General features: G+C 41.9%; 1 protein-coding gene across 2 annotated transcripts in view; it reads right to left on the bottom strand.

Moving 5' to 3' along the window:
- The window catches only part of ULK4 (unc-51 like kinase 4), a 1,043,381-nt gene that overhangs the window by 607,830 nt on the left and 414,635 nt on the right, over nt 1-20,916 (bottom strand). For both annotated transcript variants that reach the window (XM_077269069.1, XM_077269068.1), the window contains exons 26-27: nt 4,935-4,986; nt 4,729-4,823 (exon numbers count right to left, since the gene is read on the bottom strand). In XM_077269069.1, the coding sequence (XP_077125184.1) occupies nt 4,729-4,823; nt 4,935-4,986 (147 nt within the window). The remainder of the gene's footprint in view (nt 1-4,728; nt 4,824-4,934; nt 4,987-20,916) is intronic.

Raw genomic sequence — 20,916 nt, 5'->3', positions numbered from 1 at the left:
AAATCGAAGATGAGCTAAGCCCACCAGCATCAGGGGCTTATCTACAGCATTCTGTAATGCTGTAGATAAGCCCCCGATGTATCCTGAAAGATGAGAAAAAGAGGCTAGATTAGAGAAAAAGAGGTTAGATTATACTCACCTGGGGGGCGGTGCCGGTACGAGGGGCGTCGCTGTCAGGTCCTGGGCCTCCCATCTTCTTATGATGATGTCCTCTTCTGTATTCACGCTGTGGCTCCGGCGCAGGAGTACTTTATCTGCCCTGTGGAGGGCAGAGCAAAGTACTGCAGTGCGCAGGCGCCGGGAAAGGTCAGAGAGGCCCGGCGCCTGCGCACTGCAGTACTGTGCTCTGCCCTCAACAGGGCAGACATAGTACGCCTGCGCCGGAGCCGCAGCGTGACTACAAGAAGATGACGTCATTGTAAGAAGATGGGAGGTCCCGGACCGGACCGCGACGCCCATCAGACAGCAGCGGGACCGCCCCTGGGTGAGTATAATCTAACCTCTTTTTCTCATCTTTCAGGATACATCGGGGGCTTATCTACAGCATTCCAGAATGCTGTAGATAAGCCCCTGGTGCTGGTGGGCTTAGCTCATCTTCGATTTTGGGGATGACAGGTTCCCTTTAAAAAGCGGCGCTGATGATTAAGTACCCTTAACTACTGCCGTTAAAAGGCGTATTGGTGGTCATTAAGGGTTTAAAAAAATTATGATGTACTTTGTTTAAAATTTAACATTTAATCTTTTGTATTTTAACATATAAGAGGTTTCAGAAACACAGCCAGTAGCCATTTCTTCCATTCTAAACATTTCCACAAGGCATTGTTAGAAAATTTTGCCAATAGAGCATAATTTCCTGGTAAAAATTACTAATATTGCCCTAGGAAAGAATCCTAAATTTTATTTAGAGCATGTCCAATTTGATCAAAATTGCAGCACCCACTGGAGATTTCCAATGAGCACCAAAGATATTGTGGATATTAATGAGTGATTACGGTACATAAAAGGGGTTGGTTCATAAATAACATTCATCACATATAATATATAATAGGAGATCGGGCTGCTAAGTCTCAGATTAACCCAGAGTAAAAGGGAGGCAAAAGTCTCCCATGTGATCAGAAGTGAGTATGTCCAACCACCAGTCCCATAGACAGTGAGTGAAACAGTTGCAGCATATGAAACTTCAAACAGAGAACTTCTAAATCCTTGTTCTACTTCTTCAGTGGTAGATATATTCAATTAAAAAAACTCTTGACTTGTCATATAGATATTAAAAGCGATGAAGGAAAAGGATACCCACAAACAAAATGGATGTATGCTGTCATTTCTACTTTTCTATCACCAGCACAAGCATAAATTACTTTTGTATAATGAGGAGGTCCTTTTATAGTGGTCTGCTTCTTGCTCAAATAAAGATAATAGTTAGAGATGGGTGAACCCAAACAGTAAAGTTTGAGGTCTGTACCAAACACCTAGTGTTCGGGCACGAACTCCGAACACGGACTTTTCCAGGAAGTTCATGTTACTGTTCTGGTTCGGCAACTCAAACATCAGGTATGTCCCGGTGGCTCTGATCGGCGATAAGATTATTATCGCTAGTCAGAGAGCTGCGTTTCTCACGCTGTCAGATGACAGCATGAGCCAGCAGCAGTGACAGATCACAGGCATTGGCTGCAACCTTCAGCTGTCAGGTTTATCATGGCTGGTTATTAAAAATAGAGGGGTCCCCGTGCCGTTTTCTAAAATGATTTAAATAATTTAAAAAAAACAGCATGGGGTCCCCATAATTTTGACAACCAGCCAAGCTAAAGCAGATAGGTGGGGCTGATATTCTCATGAAGTTAATTTCCCGGCTTACAGTGAAGTGCTGGTGGGAATGCAGCCTCAGTGACCTGCGGTAACCTCTATGATGTCATCGATAGTCACTGAAGCTGTACTCGCAGCACCTCATTCTCCCATGGTCTTCAGCCTGAACGGTCACATTATGGCACAGCTCAGGTTGTAAACCACATAACGTACGGATAGATTATTGCATGGGTCAGTATTGCTAGTCTTCACTTCGGACAGGTGGGGGATATGTTTTTTTTTTATATTTACAGGGACAAGGGCTTCAATGGAATGAGCATAAGATGAGTATAACTGTGCTTTTTATTTTTATTTCAAATAAAAGGAGTCAGTGTCTTTCTTTCAAATAAAGGTTTTTATTCCGGCTGTGTCTTTTTTACCATCTAACTATGGGGTTAGTACTGGAGAGGCATCTTATCGACACCTTTCCATTACTAACCTGTGGACTTGATGTCAGCAGCCATAAAACAGCTGATATCAGCCCCACAAATATCTCACTTACCACCACACGAGGGCAAATGGGAAGAACCAGACAATGAAATATACACCTTTTCTGGGGGGCTGCGAGCTGCTATTTCCAGACTGGGGGTGGAGGGGGTGGTAATATCCATGGCCCCTTACCAGCCTGAGAATGCCAGCCTCCAGCTGTCTGCTTTAGCTTGGCTGGTTGTCAAAAATGGGGGGGCCTGTGCTTTTTTTAAATTATTCATTTATTCATAGCACAGGCGCCAGCTGTTGAAAAAGAAGAAGGCTGAGGGTGCAGCCTGCAGCTGTCAGTTTTGCCTGCAGGGTGATTATCAAAAATAGAAGAGCCCCAACATTATTTTTTTTATTATTATTATTTATTTATAGCACAGGCTGATAAATACTCACATCAGCGGCACCTGCTCTCACTATTATCAGTGACAGCAGGCATATGCTGATGGGGGTAGAAGCTCTCATAAGATGACACCAGTGACTGGTGGTAAACTTTTTACCACCGGTGACAGCTGCTGGCTCACGCTGTCATCTGACAACGTGGGAACCGCAGCTCTCTGACCAGCTGTAAGATTATTAGAGCCTGTATGGCGAACACAGCATGGAAAACAACAGATGTTCAGGCCTCTCATTCATCTGAATGGGGTCCGGCTTTTTTTTTTTTTTTTAAGATGTTTGGCAGGACCCCCCAGACCAGAACATCCATAACTCTCATCAGTGCACAATCCAAATGCTTATTACCCTCATAAACCACTAGAGTGAATCAATGATGCTACCTTGTCGATCTGTGCAATAACTGGATAAATTCGAGAGATACCAAACTGCATGTTAATATTCAGTTTGAAAAAAATTAAATGGGTTGTCCAATACTTGGATTAACCCTTCTTAAATGTCTGAGTTCCGTGAATAAAATAAGTAAAGCTTATACTTATCTAGGGCATCAGCTACTTGTCTCTCTCATGACATTGTTATGTCAAGTGAGTGCTGCAGTCAATCAATGGTTGCTAATCAGTTGCTGCTCATCGATATTCTGTCAGAGGGGATGTCAGCTCTAACTAAATAGTAAAGGCAGAAAGAGGTTGTATGCAGCGCTGATTAGCTGCAGTGTTCACCAATGCCAATGGCAAGAGCGGGTGGTCACATGACCTCACGTATGCGATTTGCATACATGCGGTCACGTGCCAACTAGACATGTTGGGCCTTGTTCAATTCACTTGTTTTGAGTATGGCTGAACACATGCACTCGGAATCTGGCCGGAAGTTTGCAAATCACATATTTGTATATATGTGACTGTCTGCTTTCTATACTGGCACTGGAGAATCCTGACAGCATTTGAGACTAGTGTTAATAAAAGGTGGGCTCTTCATGATAGCGAGGGAGACAGAGAAAGGCAGTGACAAGTCCAAGTCCAGTGGGCTGCTAGGGTCAGCATGTGTCTACCATTCGAGGAAGTGGGGCACCACACTGGAATCCTCAGTGTACTCTCCTGTCGCACCCATAGCCCAAGGCCTGAAATAGGGTCTGCCAGGCACATCGTATCCTTCGGAGTACAAGGGAAGATGCACAGGAGACGGTAATGGATCGTGGGTGCACTGCCGAGCAGGAAGGGAGATCCCTGGGTCTAACAGAGCCAGTGGATGAAGCGATGCACAAGGGGGAACGAATGGTAGGACTGAAGATGTGTTGTGCCAAGAAATTAAGGAATATGAAGTGCTGTGCCCTATCCCACTTGTTATCCATTGATGAACTTGGACTGACTAGTAAACATTTGCTTGTTGCAATGAACTAAGTGTCTGATTAGTGTGCGGTGGCTCTTGAGGATGAAGGCAGGGAGACAGCAGAGGCCTGTGGTTTACAAGTGCATGTGAGGTACCCCACACCTCACAGCACACTGTTTTTCTGGAAAGTGCCAGAGCGTAACTGGACAGCAGATCAGTTATGACTACTGCTCTATTGCACTTAGCATGCACAGTTACATAGAATGACTGCAGACTTTCATGTCAAACACGGACTTTAACATTTTAAAATAGCTATTAGACACTATCCAAAAGAAACTGAGCTGAACAAAAGCATAAGTTTTAAGCTTCAGATGTAAAACTGCTTGAATATAAAAAAATAAAACTAAATAAAAAACTTTGCTTTCTCAAAAACAATTCCTATCTGCAATTCCTTTTTTGACAACCTAAAATATCATGCAATATGATTTAAGTTAAGATGTGTTCTGGGTCACCTGTGAATAACATGACATGCAATAGAGGAATGAAAATATTACAGATATGAAAGCTGTTAATGCTTCACTGCCTAAATAGCATTAGGCATGACCCTAAAAGCGAACGATTGTTTGGAAGGATATTGGGAATCACTCCAACTTGCAGGAAAATATTGATTCAAGTGTTGCCAAGACTTACTGGGGAGTGGTGAAGTGTCAACAAGACGGGATGCTGTGTCACAGCTTCAAACGCTGATAGAGCTGTCCTGATCAGTTCATCGGACGCAGCCTGACCTGGTCACACACAAAAAAAAGACATTGTTGTGTTGTAGGACTCTTGGAGTCTCAATTAACCTTTGTTTTAGTAATTCTTTCATGTTGTGGATTGCCCTGAGATGCACTTACCCACTGCTCCTTCCAAATTAGTCTCACCAGTATCCACAGATTTAATTTGGTTCTGAAAAAAAAGGAAACCAGTTGATTTTGTTATGTTTTTATCAAAGTTATTAGCAAAATAAATATAAACATTACAAAACATGGCCTTAACCCTTCCATATACGTAAAACAGGAATAATATCTTTCCCAAAATGTGCCAATGCTTTGCTTACATGTCCTTTTTTTCCTGAATACAAAAAGGTGGGCAGAATAGTCAACTAGACCATGTCACTGTAATCAATCTTCAATAGCATAGCAGTTTATTGAGTATTCCCATCATACGCATTTATGATATATCCACAGGATGACCGATAGGTGTGGGTCACACCCCTGGGATATGGACATTTTGTGAGTAATGGATAGACATACAGATCATCTGTTCAAAGTATCCATTTTATTGTATTTATTGTACTCACTTACATGGTGCCATCATATTTCACAGCACTTTACAGACATCATCACTGTCCCCATTGGGGCTCACAATGTAAATCCCCTATCAGTGTGTCTTTGGAGTGTGGGTGGTATATGGAGTAGCAAGAGGAAACATACGCAAAAACGGAGGGAACATACAAGCTTCTTGCAGATGTTGTCCTTGCTGGGCTTTGAACCCAGGACCCCAGCGCTGCAAGTCTGCAGTGCTATCCACTGAGAAATACTGAAACCTATAGAGAGGTTAGCTGTACGTGTCAGTGACTCTCCATTGATGCTTATTATAACAATAACAAGTGCTAAGGAAGCACTCTATTTGTTTCAATGAAAAGTATCTGCTCTCAATAGGCAACCAGGTACCATTTAAGGGGTATTCCCATCTTCAAGATGCTATCCCAATATGTAGTGGATTAAATAATATTAGCAACTACCTCCCAAATAGAAATATAGTATAGTTCTTCTCATTCGCTATATTGCATATGCCATACGCAATACGCAGGGCATTGAAGTAACTTAGGTTTCCATGGTTACAACCACTAACAACTGTCACTATATGAGTGATTACAACCATGGATACCTAAGATACTGTAATGCCCTGCACATCGGGTAAGATGCATAGTAAATCAGAAGAACTATAGTACATTTCCAATATGGAGGTATTTGCTATTATTATTACACCTACTACATATTGGGATAGGATGTTGGAGATGGTAATACCTTTTTAAGTACAGTTACACATTCCCCACTTCCATATTACTTTATGACTTAGTAAAACTGACATGCAAAAATGAGAAAGCCTGGATAACAGCCGATGAAGGTTGAATAAAAAGTCAAAATAAATGTCTTCATTTACCAACTATTACGTTATTGCCATATGTGAAACAAGTCCTTGATTGCTTATATATGTGAAAGGCTTGGTAAAACTTACCAACTCCTATAAATGTGACTGTCTGACAATGTACAGAAGCTTGTCTTGCTGTAAAAGTCTGTATTTTATTCAATAGATAAACTTTGTAATATTAATTGTCTCCACTAGATGTTGCTCTATTTACAGAAACTATGGAACTGATTTAAAGGGAACCTGTCACCCCCCCAGTCGTTTTCAAACTAAAAGAGCCACCTTGTGCAGCAGTAATGCTGCATTCTGACAAGGTGGCTCTTTTAGTTCTGGGTGCTGTAACTAGAGAAATAATCAGTTTTATAATTTGTCCGAAATACCTGGTCTTCAGTCAAGGAGGCCGGCGTTTCCCCCCTGCTTAAGACGCCACACAGCCGTCACTCACATCTTCTTGGCGGCGCCGGCTCCTCACCACTGTTTTTAAAATAGCCGGCACCTGCGCTCTTTTTTCCTGCCTGGTGCAGGCGCAGTGAGCGCTGCCCGTCCTCATATGCAGTCTAGCTGACTGCGCCTGTGCGGCCGCCCTGCCTGTGAATCCCCGCCCCGCAGTGACTTATGATTTATTCACATTGCGGGGCTGGGGTTTACAGGCAGGGCGGCCGCACAGGTGCAGTCACCGAGACTGCATATGAGGACAGACGGGCAGCGCTCACTGCGCCTGCACCAGGCAGGAAAAAGGAGCGCAGGTGCCGGCTATTTTCAAAACAGCGGTGAGGAGGCGGCGCCCGGCGCCAAGAAGATGTGAGTGACGGCTGTGTGGCGTCTGAAGCAGGGGGGAAACGCCGGCCTCCTTGACTGAAGACAAGGTATTTCTGACAAAGTATAAAACTGATTATTTCTCTAGTTACAGCACCCAGAACTAAAAGAGCCACCTTGTCAGGCAGGTTCCCTTTAAGGAGAAGTGAGAAAGTGTGGCTAGGCCACATGGCAGACAGAAGACTCCGGGTACACAGCAAAGAACTACTCCCCTGCCAAAGGGATAGCTTCACAAGCGTTTGTAAAGAAAACTACAGCTGCTGAAGGACGTTGGATACAAAAGAACATGAAGTGGGAATCCAAATATTTGGTACAAACATGTATTTCTTTACTAAATATAAAGGCATATAAACAATAATAAAAAACATATATGAGAACAAGGTAATCATATAGAGAGGGATGGGTAGAAAAACATGGATCTCTCAATGAAAAGCTAATAGGGAGGTGGGAGAAGCAAACATGGAGGATATGTAATAATTGTTTCAAAAGTGTAAGTGATTTTTGTAAATATGAAATATTAGTATAAGTGCAATAGTCCATGAAGAAAATTGCCACGTTCTGCCCACAACATGGTGGCCTATAAAGTGCTCTAATTTGCAAACAGAACCTTATACTACATATATACACATACCATGATTTGCTCTTACCCATAGTTTCCCAAGAGAGATACCAGGAGGACAGCCCCAACGTGCGTTTCGCGTTGGCTTCTTCAGGGTGCATGTTTAACACGGTGTCCCAGCTGGACTTAAGTAGACCCTAAAGTGGATGTGCGCACAGGTGATCCCGATATTGCAGCACATGTGTCCCATCATTCGCCCCAGAAGTTGCATCACGTCCAGCTGGCCATGATGGTGCGGGTCACGGGGAACTTCCCAATGACCAGCACACGTCATTATCAGGCAACACCCACAATGTGCCCGTAGTCAAGGGATGGGGAACATGTGCACAGATCACATCCTGCCTAGCGAGGGAAGCACACATTCACTGCAGCAAGCGCCATATTAGGTATGGGCACAAAAAAGGGCAAATATACATTGTTCCCTCTAAACACCAGGATTGGATGGAACAATTATGTCATAACCCACATACTGGGGACTGAACCGTATAGTGCTATGGGCACTGATTACTGCCATATCAAAGAAAAGGTGGCATAAATGGTGAAAACCCTAATTGAAAGTGACCGTGCATATAAACATCAAATTCTATTGTATAGGTAATCAGACATAAGTACCATAGACATGGCAAATAACAACCATATGGATAAGTGGACAATAGTGATGCATGATTATGTACACTATACAAAATAAATAATAAAATATGTGATCATAAAAATAATAAAAGGAAAGAAAAGGAGGAAGAAAGAAAAAGAAAGAAAATGAAAAGAAGAAAAAGAAAGGGGTGAGTTTATGCAAATTATGTGATGGGTCATGCATGGAACACGGTTGTGGCAATGATGACTCAGTCATTCCAAGGTCTCCAGTGCTGGAGGAGGGTAATGTATAATTGATGCTTGGATAAGTACACGAGCTATGGTACACTTGATCAATGATTAAAAGCTAGAAACAAAAAAAATATAAAACACAATTAAAATAAAATCCAGCTATACATATATTAAAGAAAGGGGGCAAAACACGATTGTTCATTCAAGTCCGCCGGCACTATAGTATGAAGGATAGAAATCCATCTGCACTCTCTTTGTGCAGGGATGCATTTGGTATCCTTGCCTCTAATCCCCAACTGTATCCGATCGATACCCCACACTTTAATATCATTGAGGTTGCAATTATGGTGCAACCTGAAGTGGCTTGGGATCGTTTTAAGAGTACTAGGATCATCTACATAACGTGCAGCCATAATGTCTCTAACATGCTCACGTGTCCTCACATGCAACACCCTAGATGTCAATCCGATATAAATTAGGTGGCATGTGCGCGAACATAGTATATCACATATGACATGCTGCACGTGATGTAGTCTTTGATTCCGTATTCTTTCTGACTGTCCGATGATGTAAATGATGTTGCTGAGCATGGTTTTTAAGCAATCACCGCAGGAAAAAAAAGCTTGTTTATTATTTCCCTGCATTAAAGGGATGTTGGGGTTTGGCCACATAGTGACTGTTGCATAAGATGTCTTTAACGTTGCTACTTCTACGTGCAGTCATGGGCAGTCGTTTGGGGAGAGGTTTGAACAGGACAGGGTCAGTCATTAATATTGCCCCATGTCGGTTAAGAATGGTTCACATGATATTCCACTGATGATTAAAGGTGGAAATAAAGTGAGATCCTACATCTTTTTGTTTTTTACTCTTAGATGACAGCAGGTCGCTCCTAGATGTTTTTTTCGCTTTTAAGTATCCCGGCCGGATACTCGTCTCACTGTATCCTCGGTCCCTGAATCTGCCCAAGATCCACAGCCTGTCTCTAAAAAAATTCCTCTGAATTGCAGATTTTTCTGGCAGAGACGAATTGGCCCCCTGGGATAGCCTTAACCCCTTAAGCCCCGAGGGTGGTTTGCACGTTAATGACCGGGCCAATTTTTACAATTTTGACCACTGTCCCTTTATGAGGCTATAACTCTGGAACGCTTTGACGGATCTTGGCGATTCTGACATTGTTTTCTCATGACATATTGTACTTCATGTTAGTGGTAAAATTTATTCGATATAACTTGCGTTTATTTGTGAAAAAAATGGAAATTTGGCGAAAATTTTGAAAATTTCGCAATTTTCCAACTTTGAATTTTTATGCCCTTAAATCACAGACATATGTCACACAAAATACTTAATAAGTAACATTTCCCACATGTCTACTTTACATCAGTACAATTTTGGAACCAAAAATTTTTTTTGTGACGGAGTTATAAGGGTTAAAAGTTGACCAGCAATTTCTCATTTTTACAACACCATTTTTTTTTAGGGACCACATCTCATTTGAAGTCATTTTGAGGGGTCTATATGATAGAAAATACCCAAGTGTGACACCATTCTAAAAACTGCACCCCTCAAGGTGCTCAAAACCACATTCAAGAAGTTTATTAACCCTTCAGGTGTTTCACAGGAATTTTTGGAATGTTTAAATAAAAATGAACATTTAACTTTTTTTCACACAAAATTTATTTCAGCTCCAATTTGTTTTATTTTACCAAGGGTAACAGGAGAAAATGGACCCCCAAAGTTGTTGTACAATTTGTCCTGAGTATGCTGATACCCCATATGTGGGGGTAAACCACTGTTTGGGCGCATGGCAGAGCTCGGAAGGAAAGGAGCGCCATTTGACTTTTCAATGCAAAATTGACTGGAATTGAGATGGGACGCCATGTTGCGTTTGGAGAGCCCCTGATGTGCCTAAACATTGAAACCCCCTACAAGTGACACCATTTTGGAAAGTAGACCCCCTAAGGAACTTATCTAGATGTGTGGTGAGCACTTTGACCCACCAAGTGCTTCACAGAAGTTTATAATGCAGAGTCGTAAAAATAAAAAATCATATTTTTTCACAAAAATGATCTTTTCGCCCCCAATTTTTTATTTTCCCAAGGGTAAGAGAAGAAATTGGACCCCAAAAAATGTGCAATTTGTCCTGAGTACGCTGATACCCCATATGTGGGTGTAAACCATTGTTTGGGCACATAGCAGAGCTTGGAAGGGAAGGAGCGCCATTTGACTTTTCAATGCAAAATTGACTGGAATTGAGATGAGACGCGATGTTGCGTTTGGAGAGCCCCTGATGTGCCTAAACATTGAAACTCCCTACAAGTGACACCATTTTGGAAAGTAGACCCCCTAAGGAACTTATCTAGATGTGTTTTGAGAGCTTTGAACCCCCAAGTGTTTCACTACAGATTATAACGCAGAGCCGTGAAAATAATTTTTTTTTTTCTCAAAAATGATTTTTTAGCCCCCAGCTTTGTATTTTTACAAGGGTAACAGAATAAATTGGACCCCAAAATTTGTTTTCCAATTTGTCCGGAGTACGCTGATACCCCATATGTGGGGGGGAACCACTGTTTGGGCGCATGACAGAGCTCGAAAGGGAAGGAGCGCCATTTGGAATGCAGACTTAAATGGATTGGTCAGCAGCCGTCACGTTGCATTTACAGAGCCCCTGATGTACCCAAACAGTACAAACCCCCCACAAGTGACCCCATATTGGAAACTAGACTTCCCAAGGAACTTATCTAGATGTGTTTTGAGAACTTTGAACCCCTAAGTGTTTCACTAAAGTGTATAGCGCAAAGCCGTGAAAATAAAAATTCTTTTTTTTTCACAAAAATGATTTTTTAGCCCCCAGTTTTGTATTTTCACAAGGGTATCAGGATAAATTAGACCCCAAAAGTTGTTGTCCAATTTGTCCTGAGTACGCTGATACCCCATATGTGGGGGGGAACCACCACCAACCCTAGCCCTAACCCTACCCCTAACCCTAAACGTGACTGAAATACGTGGCACTGAAATACGTGGCACTGAAATATGTGGCACTGAAATACGTGGCACTGAAATATGTGGCACTGAAATACGTGATACGTGGCACTGAAATACGTGGCACTGATATACGTGGCACTGAAATACGTGGCACTGAAATACGTGGCACTGAAATACGTGGCACTGAAATACGTGGCACTGAACTACGTGATACGTGGCACTGAAATACGTGGCACTGAAATATGTGGCACTGAAATACGTGGCACTGAAATACGTGATACGTGGCACTGAAATATGTGGCACTGAAATATGTGGCACTGAAATACGTGGCACTGAAATACGTGGCACTGAAACACGTGGCACTGAAATACGTGATACGTGGCACTGAAATACGTGGCACTGAAATACGTGGCACTGAAATACGTGGCACTGAAATACGTGGTACTTAAATATGTGGCACTAAAATATGTGGCACTGAAATATGTGATATGTGGCACTGAAATACGTGACACTGAAATACGTGGCACTGAAACACGTGGCACTGAAATACGTGGCACTGAAATACGTGGCACTGAAATACGTGGCACTGAAATACGTGGCACTATGACTGTCAGAAAATGTTCATTAAACGGTTAGGGGTGAGGTTAGGGTTAGGGTTTGGATCCCTTTATCACCTTGATGGTGGTGGGTGGCTTTTCAGTGTGTTTTCTGTTTTTTTTCGATAAAAACGCATGCGTTTTTAACGCAAACGCATGTGCTTAAAAATGCAAGAAAATACTGCAGGCTGTATTTCTGAAAATGAACACATGCAGAAAAAAAACGCATGCGTTTGAAAACGCGACCAAACGCGTACAAAAAAACGCATGCGTTTTCAATGTTAAGTATAGGGAAAAAATGCATGTGTTTTTTTGTGCAAAAAACGCTGCAGACAAAAACGCAAGTGTGAAACCAGCGACACTTTTTATAGCAAAAAAGTTTTTGCGTCTCCACATTTTGAGACCTATAATTTTTCCACATTTTGCTCCACAGAGTCATGTGAGGTCTTGTTTTTTGCGGGACGAGTTGACGTTTTTATTGGTAACATTTTCGGACACGTGACCGTTTTTGATCACTTTTTATTCCGATTTTTGTGAGGCAGAATGACCAAAAACCTGCCATTCATGAATTTCTTTTGGGAGAGGTGTTTATACCATTCCACGTTTGGTAAAATTGATAAAGCATTTTTATTCGTCGGGTCAGTACGATTACAGCGATACCTCATTTATATCATTTTTTTATGTTTTGGCGCTTTTATACGATAAAAACTATTTTATAGAAAAAATAATTATTTTGGTATCGCTTTATTCTCAGGACTATAACTTTTTTATTTTTTTGCTGATGATGCTATATGGCGGCTCGTTTTTTGCGGGACAAGATGACGTTTTCAGCGGTACCATGATTATTTATATCAGTCTTTTTGATCGCGTGTTATTCCTCTTTTTGTTCGGCGGTATGGTAATAAAGCGTTGTTTTTTGCCTCGTTTTTTTTTTTTTTTTTTCTCTTACGGTGTTTACTGAAGGGGTTAACTAGTGGGGCAGTTTTATAGGTTGGGTCGTTACGGACGCGGCGATACTAAATATGTGTACTTTTATTGTTTTGTTTTTTTTATTTAGATAAAGAAATGTATTTATGGGAATAATATATATATATTTTTTTATTATTTATTTAGGATTTTTTATTTTTTTTTTTACACATGTGGAAAATTTTTTTTTTTTACTTTTTTACTTTGTCCCAGGGGGGGACATCACAGATCGATGATTTGATAGTGTGCACTGCACTTTATCAGATCACCGATCTCACTTACATCGGTGCAGGCTTACCAGTGTCTGCTCTGAGCAGGCGCTCGGTAAGCCACCTTTCTCCCTGCAGGACCCGGATGCCGCGGCCATCTTGGATCCGGGACCTGCAGGGAGGAAGAAGGTAGGAGACCCTCAGAGCAACGTGATCACATCGCGTTGCTCCGGGGGTCTCAGGGAAGCCCGCAGGGAGCCCCCTCCCTGCGCGATGCTTCCTTATACCGCCGGTACACTGCGATCATGTTTGATCGCGGTGTGCCGGGGGTTAATGTGCCGGGGGCGGTCCGTGACCACTCCTGGCACATAGTGCCGGATGTCAGCTGCGATAGGCAGCTGACACCCGGCCGCGATCGGCCGCGCTCCCCCCGTGAGCGCGGCCGATCGCGTATGACGTACTATCCCGTCACCGGGAATTAAGTCCCAGGTCACCTTGACGGGATAGTACGTCATACGGGATTAAGGGGTTAATGTTGGAGCCCAGATGAGCTGATGAAGTGTGTAATAACACATTCACTGATGTCTGTTTGCTATACATATCTGTATAGATGGATCCATTTGTTTTTACCCTGAGCTCCACATCTAAGAATTATATGACTTTATGATCATAAGTGGTATGGGCAAGTTTGATGTTGGAGCTGTTGGGGTTCAATACTGACATAAAGGTGTTAAGTTCACTGACAGAGTCCTACCATATGAAAAGGATATCATCAATAAATCGTCACCAGCCGAGGATCTGGGTGAGGCATGCACATCATCTGGGAAAATCTCCCTTTCCCAATAGCCGAGAAAGAGATTAGCATTGGACGGTGCACACACCGCCCCATTGCAGTACCTTGCTTCTGCAGAAAAAAAAGGTCCTTAAATGTGAAGAAATTGTCAGTATGAACCACAACAGCCCCAACACCAACTCCCTAGTATTGGCTTCCAGGTTGCTGGCCTCCAGGAAGAATCTTGCAGCTTTGAATCCATCCTCATGGCGGATGCTGGTGTATAAAGACTCAACATCCATTGTTACAAGTAACATGTCAGGATCTAAGGATAGACCATCCAGCCTCCGCAGGACGTCCACAGTGTCCCTGACATAAAAGAGAAGAATCTCCACCTGTGGTGTAAGGTAGTGTTCAGTGAATTTACAGGTGGGATCACATAGCCCTCCAATACCAGAGACAATTGGACTGTCTGGGGGCAGACAGGATCCTAGTGGACCTTGGGCAGGAGACAGAAGGTGAGGATAACCGGGAATTTTACCAGAAGTCCATCAAGTGATTTTTTGGGGATGATGCCCTTCTCAAAGGCCATCTCCAATATGTAAGTTAATTTTACTTTGAAGGATGCTAGAAGACTTAAGGTAGTTGGATATACAGTTAGGTCCATATATATTTGGACAGAGACAACATTTTTCTAATTTTGGTTATAGACATTACCATAATGAATTTTAAACAAAACAATTCAGATGCAGTTGAAGTTCAGACTTTCAGCTTTCATTTGAGGGTATCCACATTAAAATTGGATGAAGGGTTTAGGAGTTTCAGCTCCTTAACATGTGCCACCCTGTTTTTAAAGGGACCAAAAGTAATTGGACAATTGACTCCAAGGCTATTTCATGGACAGGTGTGGGCAATCCCTTCGTTATGTCATTCTCAATTAAGCAGATAAAAGGCCTGGAGTTGATTTGAGGTGGGGTGCTTGCATTTGGAAGGTTTTACTGTGAAGTAAACATGCGGTCAAAGGAGCTCTCCTTGCAGGTGAAACAAGCTAGCCTTAAGCTGTGAAAACAGAAAAAACCTTCTGAGAAATTGCTACAGTATTAGGAGTGGCAAAATCTACAGTTTGGTACATGCTGAGAAAGAAAGAAAGCACTGGTGAACTCATCAATGCAAAAAGACCTGGGCGCCCACAGAAGACAACAGTGGTGGATGATCGCAGAATAATCTCCATGGTGAAGAGAAACCCCTTCACAACAGCTAACCAAGTGAACAACACTCTCCAGGAGGTCGGCGTATCAATATCCAAATCTACCATAAAAAGAAGACTGCATGAAAGTAAATACAGAGGGTTCACTGCACGGTGCAAGCCACTCATAAGCATCAAGAATAAAAAGGCTAGACTGGACTTTGCTAAAAAACATCTTAAAAAGCCAGCACAGTTCTGGAAGAACATTCTTTGGACAGATGAAACCAAGATCAACCTCTACCAGAATGATGGAAAGAGAAAAGTATGGTGAAGGCGTGGTACAGCTCATGATCCAAAGCATACCACATTATCGGTAGAACACAGTGGAGGCAGTGTGATGGCTTGGGCATGCATGGCTGCCAGTGGCACTGGGTCACTAGTGTTTATTGATGATGTGACACAGGACAGAAGCAGCCGAATGAATTCTGAGGTATTCAGAGCCATATTGTGTGCTCAGATCCAGCCAAATGCAGCCAAACTGATCGGTCGTCGTTTCATACTACAGATGGACAATGACCCAAAATATAAAGCCAAAGCAACCCAGGAGTTTATTAGGCTACGTTCACATTTGTGTTGCGTCGGGCGCAGCCGCGGTGACGCATGCGTCATGTGCCCCTATATTTAACATGGGGACGCATGGACATGCGTTGTGTTGCGTTTTCTGACACATGCGTCTTTTTGGGCGCACGCGTCAGGGCGCAGAGGACGCAGCAAGTTGCATTTTTTTGCGTCCAAAATCATGCAAAAAAAAGGACACATGCGTCACAAAACAATGTGTTTTGCATGCATTGTGTTTTGCATGCGTTGTGTGTTGCGTCGCCGATGCGTCACCGACGCAACACACAACAACGCAAATGTGAACGTAGCCTTAAAGCAAAGAAGTGGAATATTCTTGAATGGCCAAGTCAGTCACCTAATCTCAAACCAATTGAGCATGCATTTCCCTTGTTAAAGACTAAACTTCAGACAGAAAGGCCCACAAACAAACAGCAACTGAAAACCACCACAGTGAAGGCCTGGCAGAGCATCAAAAAGGAGGAAAAACACAGTGTCTAGTGATATCCATGATTTCAAGACTTCAGGCAGTCACTGCCAACAAAGGGTTTTCAACCAAGTACTAAAAATGAACATTTTACTTAAAATTATTGAATCTGTCCAATTACTTTTGGTCCCTTTAAAAACAGGGTGGCACATGTTAAGGAGCCGAAACTCCTAAACCCTTCATCCAATTTTAATGTGGATACCCTCAAATGAAAGCTGAAAGTCTGAACTTCAACTGCATCTGAATTGTTTTGCTTAAAATTCATTGTGGTAATGTCTATAACCAAAATTAGAAAAATGTTGTCTCTGTCCAAATATATATGGACCTAACTGTATGTATGTCTACTCCGCAGTTGTTTGAATGCCTCTCATTCGTATTTCTCAACTGGCCAGATCACCACATTTCCCCCCCCTTAACTGCCGCTTTGAAGACAACATCATTAAGTGATTTTATTTCCTCTAGTGCCCTACGCTGGTTGCGGGGTGAGATTATCTCTTTTTCTATTATTTTTAATGGTTTTTAAATCATCCGTCACCAGTTTCATGAAGATTTCAATCTGTGGACACACAGAAATGGGGGATGAGGAATACCTGGAAAAATTAGGAGGTGGAAGGCTGCTGAAGGACATGTTTGTGGCTGGCAGGCTACTACATCATAATACAGTGGAGGTCCTCATTATCCCTTAAAAAAAGTGTACTGACCCAAATCAAATAAATGTTAAATGTATCACTGTGCAAAACAATTAGAATATATTTAAATGCAAAGTTGGGAACTTCTAAAATGAAGAAATCCAAGTGGTTGCAGAACCTGGGAGCCACAGTCTAATTTACATCTATAACACTTAAACATTGTGCCCAGGTTCTGCCGGCAGTCCTATAAAACTCTCAGCCAGAATTGATATACTATGCATCTGCCAACACCTGGAGTACCACTGGCTGGGGGAACAATGCCAAAGTAATTTTTGGATTTTGCAGATGTAAAAAGGAGTAGAATTATGTACCTACATAATACAATAGTATGACAAGTGCCTTTACGATAGTAAACGACTGAAAAGGAATCAATGCCTCCTATGATACACCTGTGCAAAAAATACTGATTTACATTTAGTCTGGCTATAACATTATGGGGCAATGGGTGTACATCACCGTAAATATAGCCATCAGTATCATTGTTACCTAAAGAAAAAAAAAACATATATGCAGAAAAATTTAGTACTAATTTGTGGTTTAGCAAGGTAAATGCAAATGACATTAAAACAAAACACAAATATATTCTACAATATTATTAAAACGATAACAGAGATAATAATTAGGACATATGTAATAAAAAAAATTGCATTATCCTTGAATATGTTCCAGTGATTTATCTTAAGGATGCAATTAGCTGTCCTTCAGACAAAGAAAAATAGCTAGATTGTCTCCAATGGGTGGCATTGATACCATACAAATCAATATCCAACTCTTAAACAAGTACTGTATCAAGGATACAAGGATATATTGTGGTTTGGGTAAAAGTACTTCAGATGGTGCAAGGCTTGTTTAAGGGTCAGACAATGACTTGAAGCTTAACGTTGTCCTATAGTTGGTGGTATAAACAAAGCTTCCTTCCTCTTGGAAATCAGCAAATTTGCATATCTTTGTTTCTCGGGGCATAAACTGTACTCTATATCAGATGGTTGTCTCTGCAAGGGTAAATAGTATCCCCTCATCGCATGCATGATGTTTGAAGTCAATGAGTTAATCAAGAAACCTGTCCAAATATCACAGTCACACTGCTGCCGTATGATGGATCTTTCAACTGGAGAATGCTAAGTTGAAACTCTATTGGGGTGTCCACATCTACATGTTTTGTGGTTGGACCAACCCTTGATTAGGATATAAACCAACATGCTTTATATTATGTTCAAGGGGTCAATCTGACCCTGAAACACGCAGATGCTGACATCCAAAATGTGTTATCCTGCTTACTCCAATTGAATAATCCACCATTTGGCAGCAGCAAGGTTGTGATATGTGTCAAAGCTATTGGTTTATCTGATTTACTTTAAACATTCTACAACTGAACAAATGCTTCCTACTGCCTGTACAGGAAAGGCAGAAACAGCTGCATTGCTCATAAAGCTATGTTTCTTTCTGTATTGTGTTCGAAACACAACACAAAAAAGGTGAGTGGGCCACCACTAGGGAAGATACAAAAAATAATGAACCTCCAGATAGCCACTCAATACTTCTAATATAAAACTCTTCACTCCTAGAGTGTTTTCCCTTTTCTTCTCTCTAGCTCAGGGGCGATAAACTCATTTTCACAGAGGGCTACATTAGCATTAAGGTGGGCCTCAAAGGGCAGCTTGTAATTGTAAGGGCTTGTGTAGACAACCATGCAACAAGGTACGAGCATAGCTGCAGTGTTCGGACTGGTTAGGAGCTACAAGACAGCTGTCGTTTGGTAGTAGGGCTCAAAGAGCTGTCCCTGCATTGTACATAACAGAACAAAACTAGAGGAAAGGAATGGTTTAGGATGGATATAGTTATAAATTAACAAGAAGGAAAGAACCCTATGTTTAGATCCATCTCTAACAAGCCATAAAACTTAATTTTAATATCACCCTGTATGTATTTTAGACATAACTTTTAATACTATGTCCCTAATTTGCCTACAACGTATTGGTTATAAGGATAACTGCCTATATATATTCAATAAATGGCACCTGGGGTGTCATCACTAACTTATAGAATATGACAAATGATTTATAGCATACATCTCTCCAACATATTTCACCACGTTTGGCGTCATCAGGGGATAGGACAATGAAATGAATGGCATTGTCCCATTCCCTGATGATGCCAAATATGAGATGAATCATTCACATTGAGGGGACATATGCTATACATTCTTTGTCCCACCCCTTTGTATTAGGACTACAAAAGAGTTGTCTCTGGGTAGTAGAGCTAAGAGCTCTGGCCCTTTGTAAGAAAGCTAAGAGCGCTGTCCCTGGGTAGTAGAGCTAAGAGCGCTCTCCCTGGGTAATAGAGGTAAGAGTGCTGTCTCGTCTCTGGGTAGTAGAACTAAGAGCTCTGTCCCTGGGTAGTAGAACCAAGAGCATTGTCCCTGGGTAGTAGAGCTAAAAGCGCTGTCTCTGGGTAGTAGAGCTAATAGCACTGTCTCTGGGTAGTAGAGCTAAGAGCTCTGTCCCTGGGTAGTAGAGCTAAGAATTCTGTCCTGGGTAGTAGAGCTAAAAGAGCTGTCCCTGGGTAGTAGAGCTAAGAGCGCTCTCTGGGTAGAAGAGCTAAGAGCACTGTCCCTGGGTAGTAGAGCTACTAAGAGCTCTGTCCCTGGGTAGTAGAGCTAAGAGAGCTGTCCCGGGTAGTAGAGCTAAGAAGGCTGTTCCTGGGCTGGGTAATAGAGCTAAGAGTGCTGTCCCGGGTAGTAGAGCTAAGAGCACTGTACCTGGATAGTAGAGCTAAGAGTGCTGTCCCGGGTAGTAGAGCTAAGAGCGCTGTCCCTGGGTAGTAGAGCTAAGAGGGCTGTTCCTGGGCTGGGTAGTAGAGCTAAGAGTGCTGTCCCGGGTAGTAGAGCTAAGAGCGCTGTCCCTGGGTAGTAGAGCTAAGAGTGCTGTCCCGGGTAGTAGAGCTAAGAGCACTGTCCCTGGGTAGTAGAGCTAAGAGTGTTGTCCATGGGTAGTAGAGCTAAGAGCGCTGTGCCTGGGTAGTAGAGCTAAGAGTGTTGTCCATGGGTAGTAGAGGTAAGAGCGCTGTCCTAAATTTTCTAAAATTTTCCTAAAATGCCAGTGACTACCTGACAGTAACATAGCAAGAGCTATAGTTACAGATATAAACTATGTCTAAGTCTGTGCTACCACAGCTCAGTTAAACAATGTGAGCAGTGCAAAATAAATTATTGACATAGCAAAAAAAGCAGGACTACAGAGTATATGTTTTACCTTCTTGGTATTCACCAAAGAAATCCATAGGATTACACTTTTTTGCTATTTCCAATAAAAAGAAGCTGTGTTTTTAACAAATTACCTTTTTGTGATATGTCTCTTTTGGTTATCTTTAAAAATATGAAAATCTGTCAGCTAAACCAACAGAGACCTGAGAAACCTGTCATCTTTCTCTCTAATTTACACTAGTCTCTCCATAATTAATGTAAATTCTCCAGCGCATACAGTAGCCTGACAACAGATTTTCTGTGATTTCTAATAAAGTCGTTATTGTGACATGAGACTCCAGAACACAGGGAGACGCAACATTCATCCAGTCTGCTGCCTTCATTTGTAGGTAACATATGAAATTAAGTTATTTCTGCAGGTTTTCTAGGCAGTACAGATAAGTCTGCCCTATAATTGCCTTTAGAATGGATACTAAGCATACGATACAGATTTACAGAGAGCAGAATTAAGTGGAACATGCTGGTATGCTGTCCTTCAACTCAAGAGCTCTGAGTATAGAAATAACCATATACTGTACCACGTAGATAGAATAGTAGAAGTTATAACAATCTCAAAAGAACTGTGTCCAATGAAGTTCCCTAGAGTGGGGCTGAGAAAGGGATTTCTGATTATATTATCTTCCACTCCAATCTCTAATAACTTCCCATTGGGATTTCGAGACAA

This window comes from Ranitomeya variabilis, chromosome 6, assembly GCF_051348905.1.
Source record: "Ranitomeya variabilis isolate aRanVar5 chromosome 6, aRanVar5.hap1, whole genome shotgun sequence".
Taxonomy (NCBI): domain Eukaryota; kingdom Metazoa; phylum Chordata; class Amphibia; order Anura; family Dendrobatidae; genus Ranitomeya; species Ranitomeya variabilis.
Note: the sequence above shows the minus strand (reverse complement) of the source record. Positions and strands in the feature narration are given on the sequence as shown.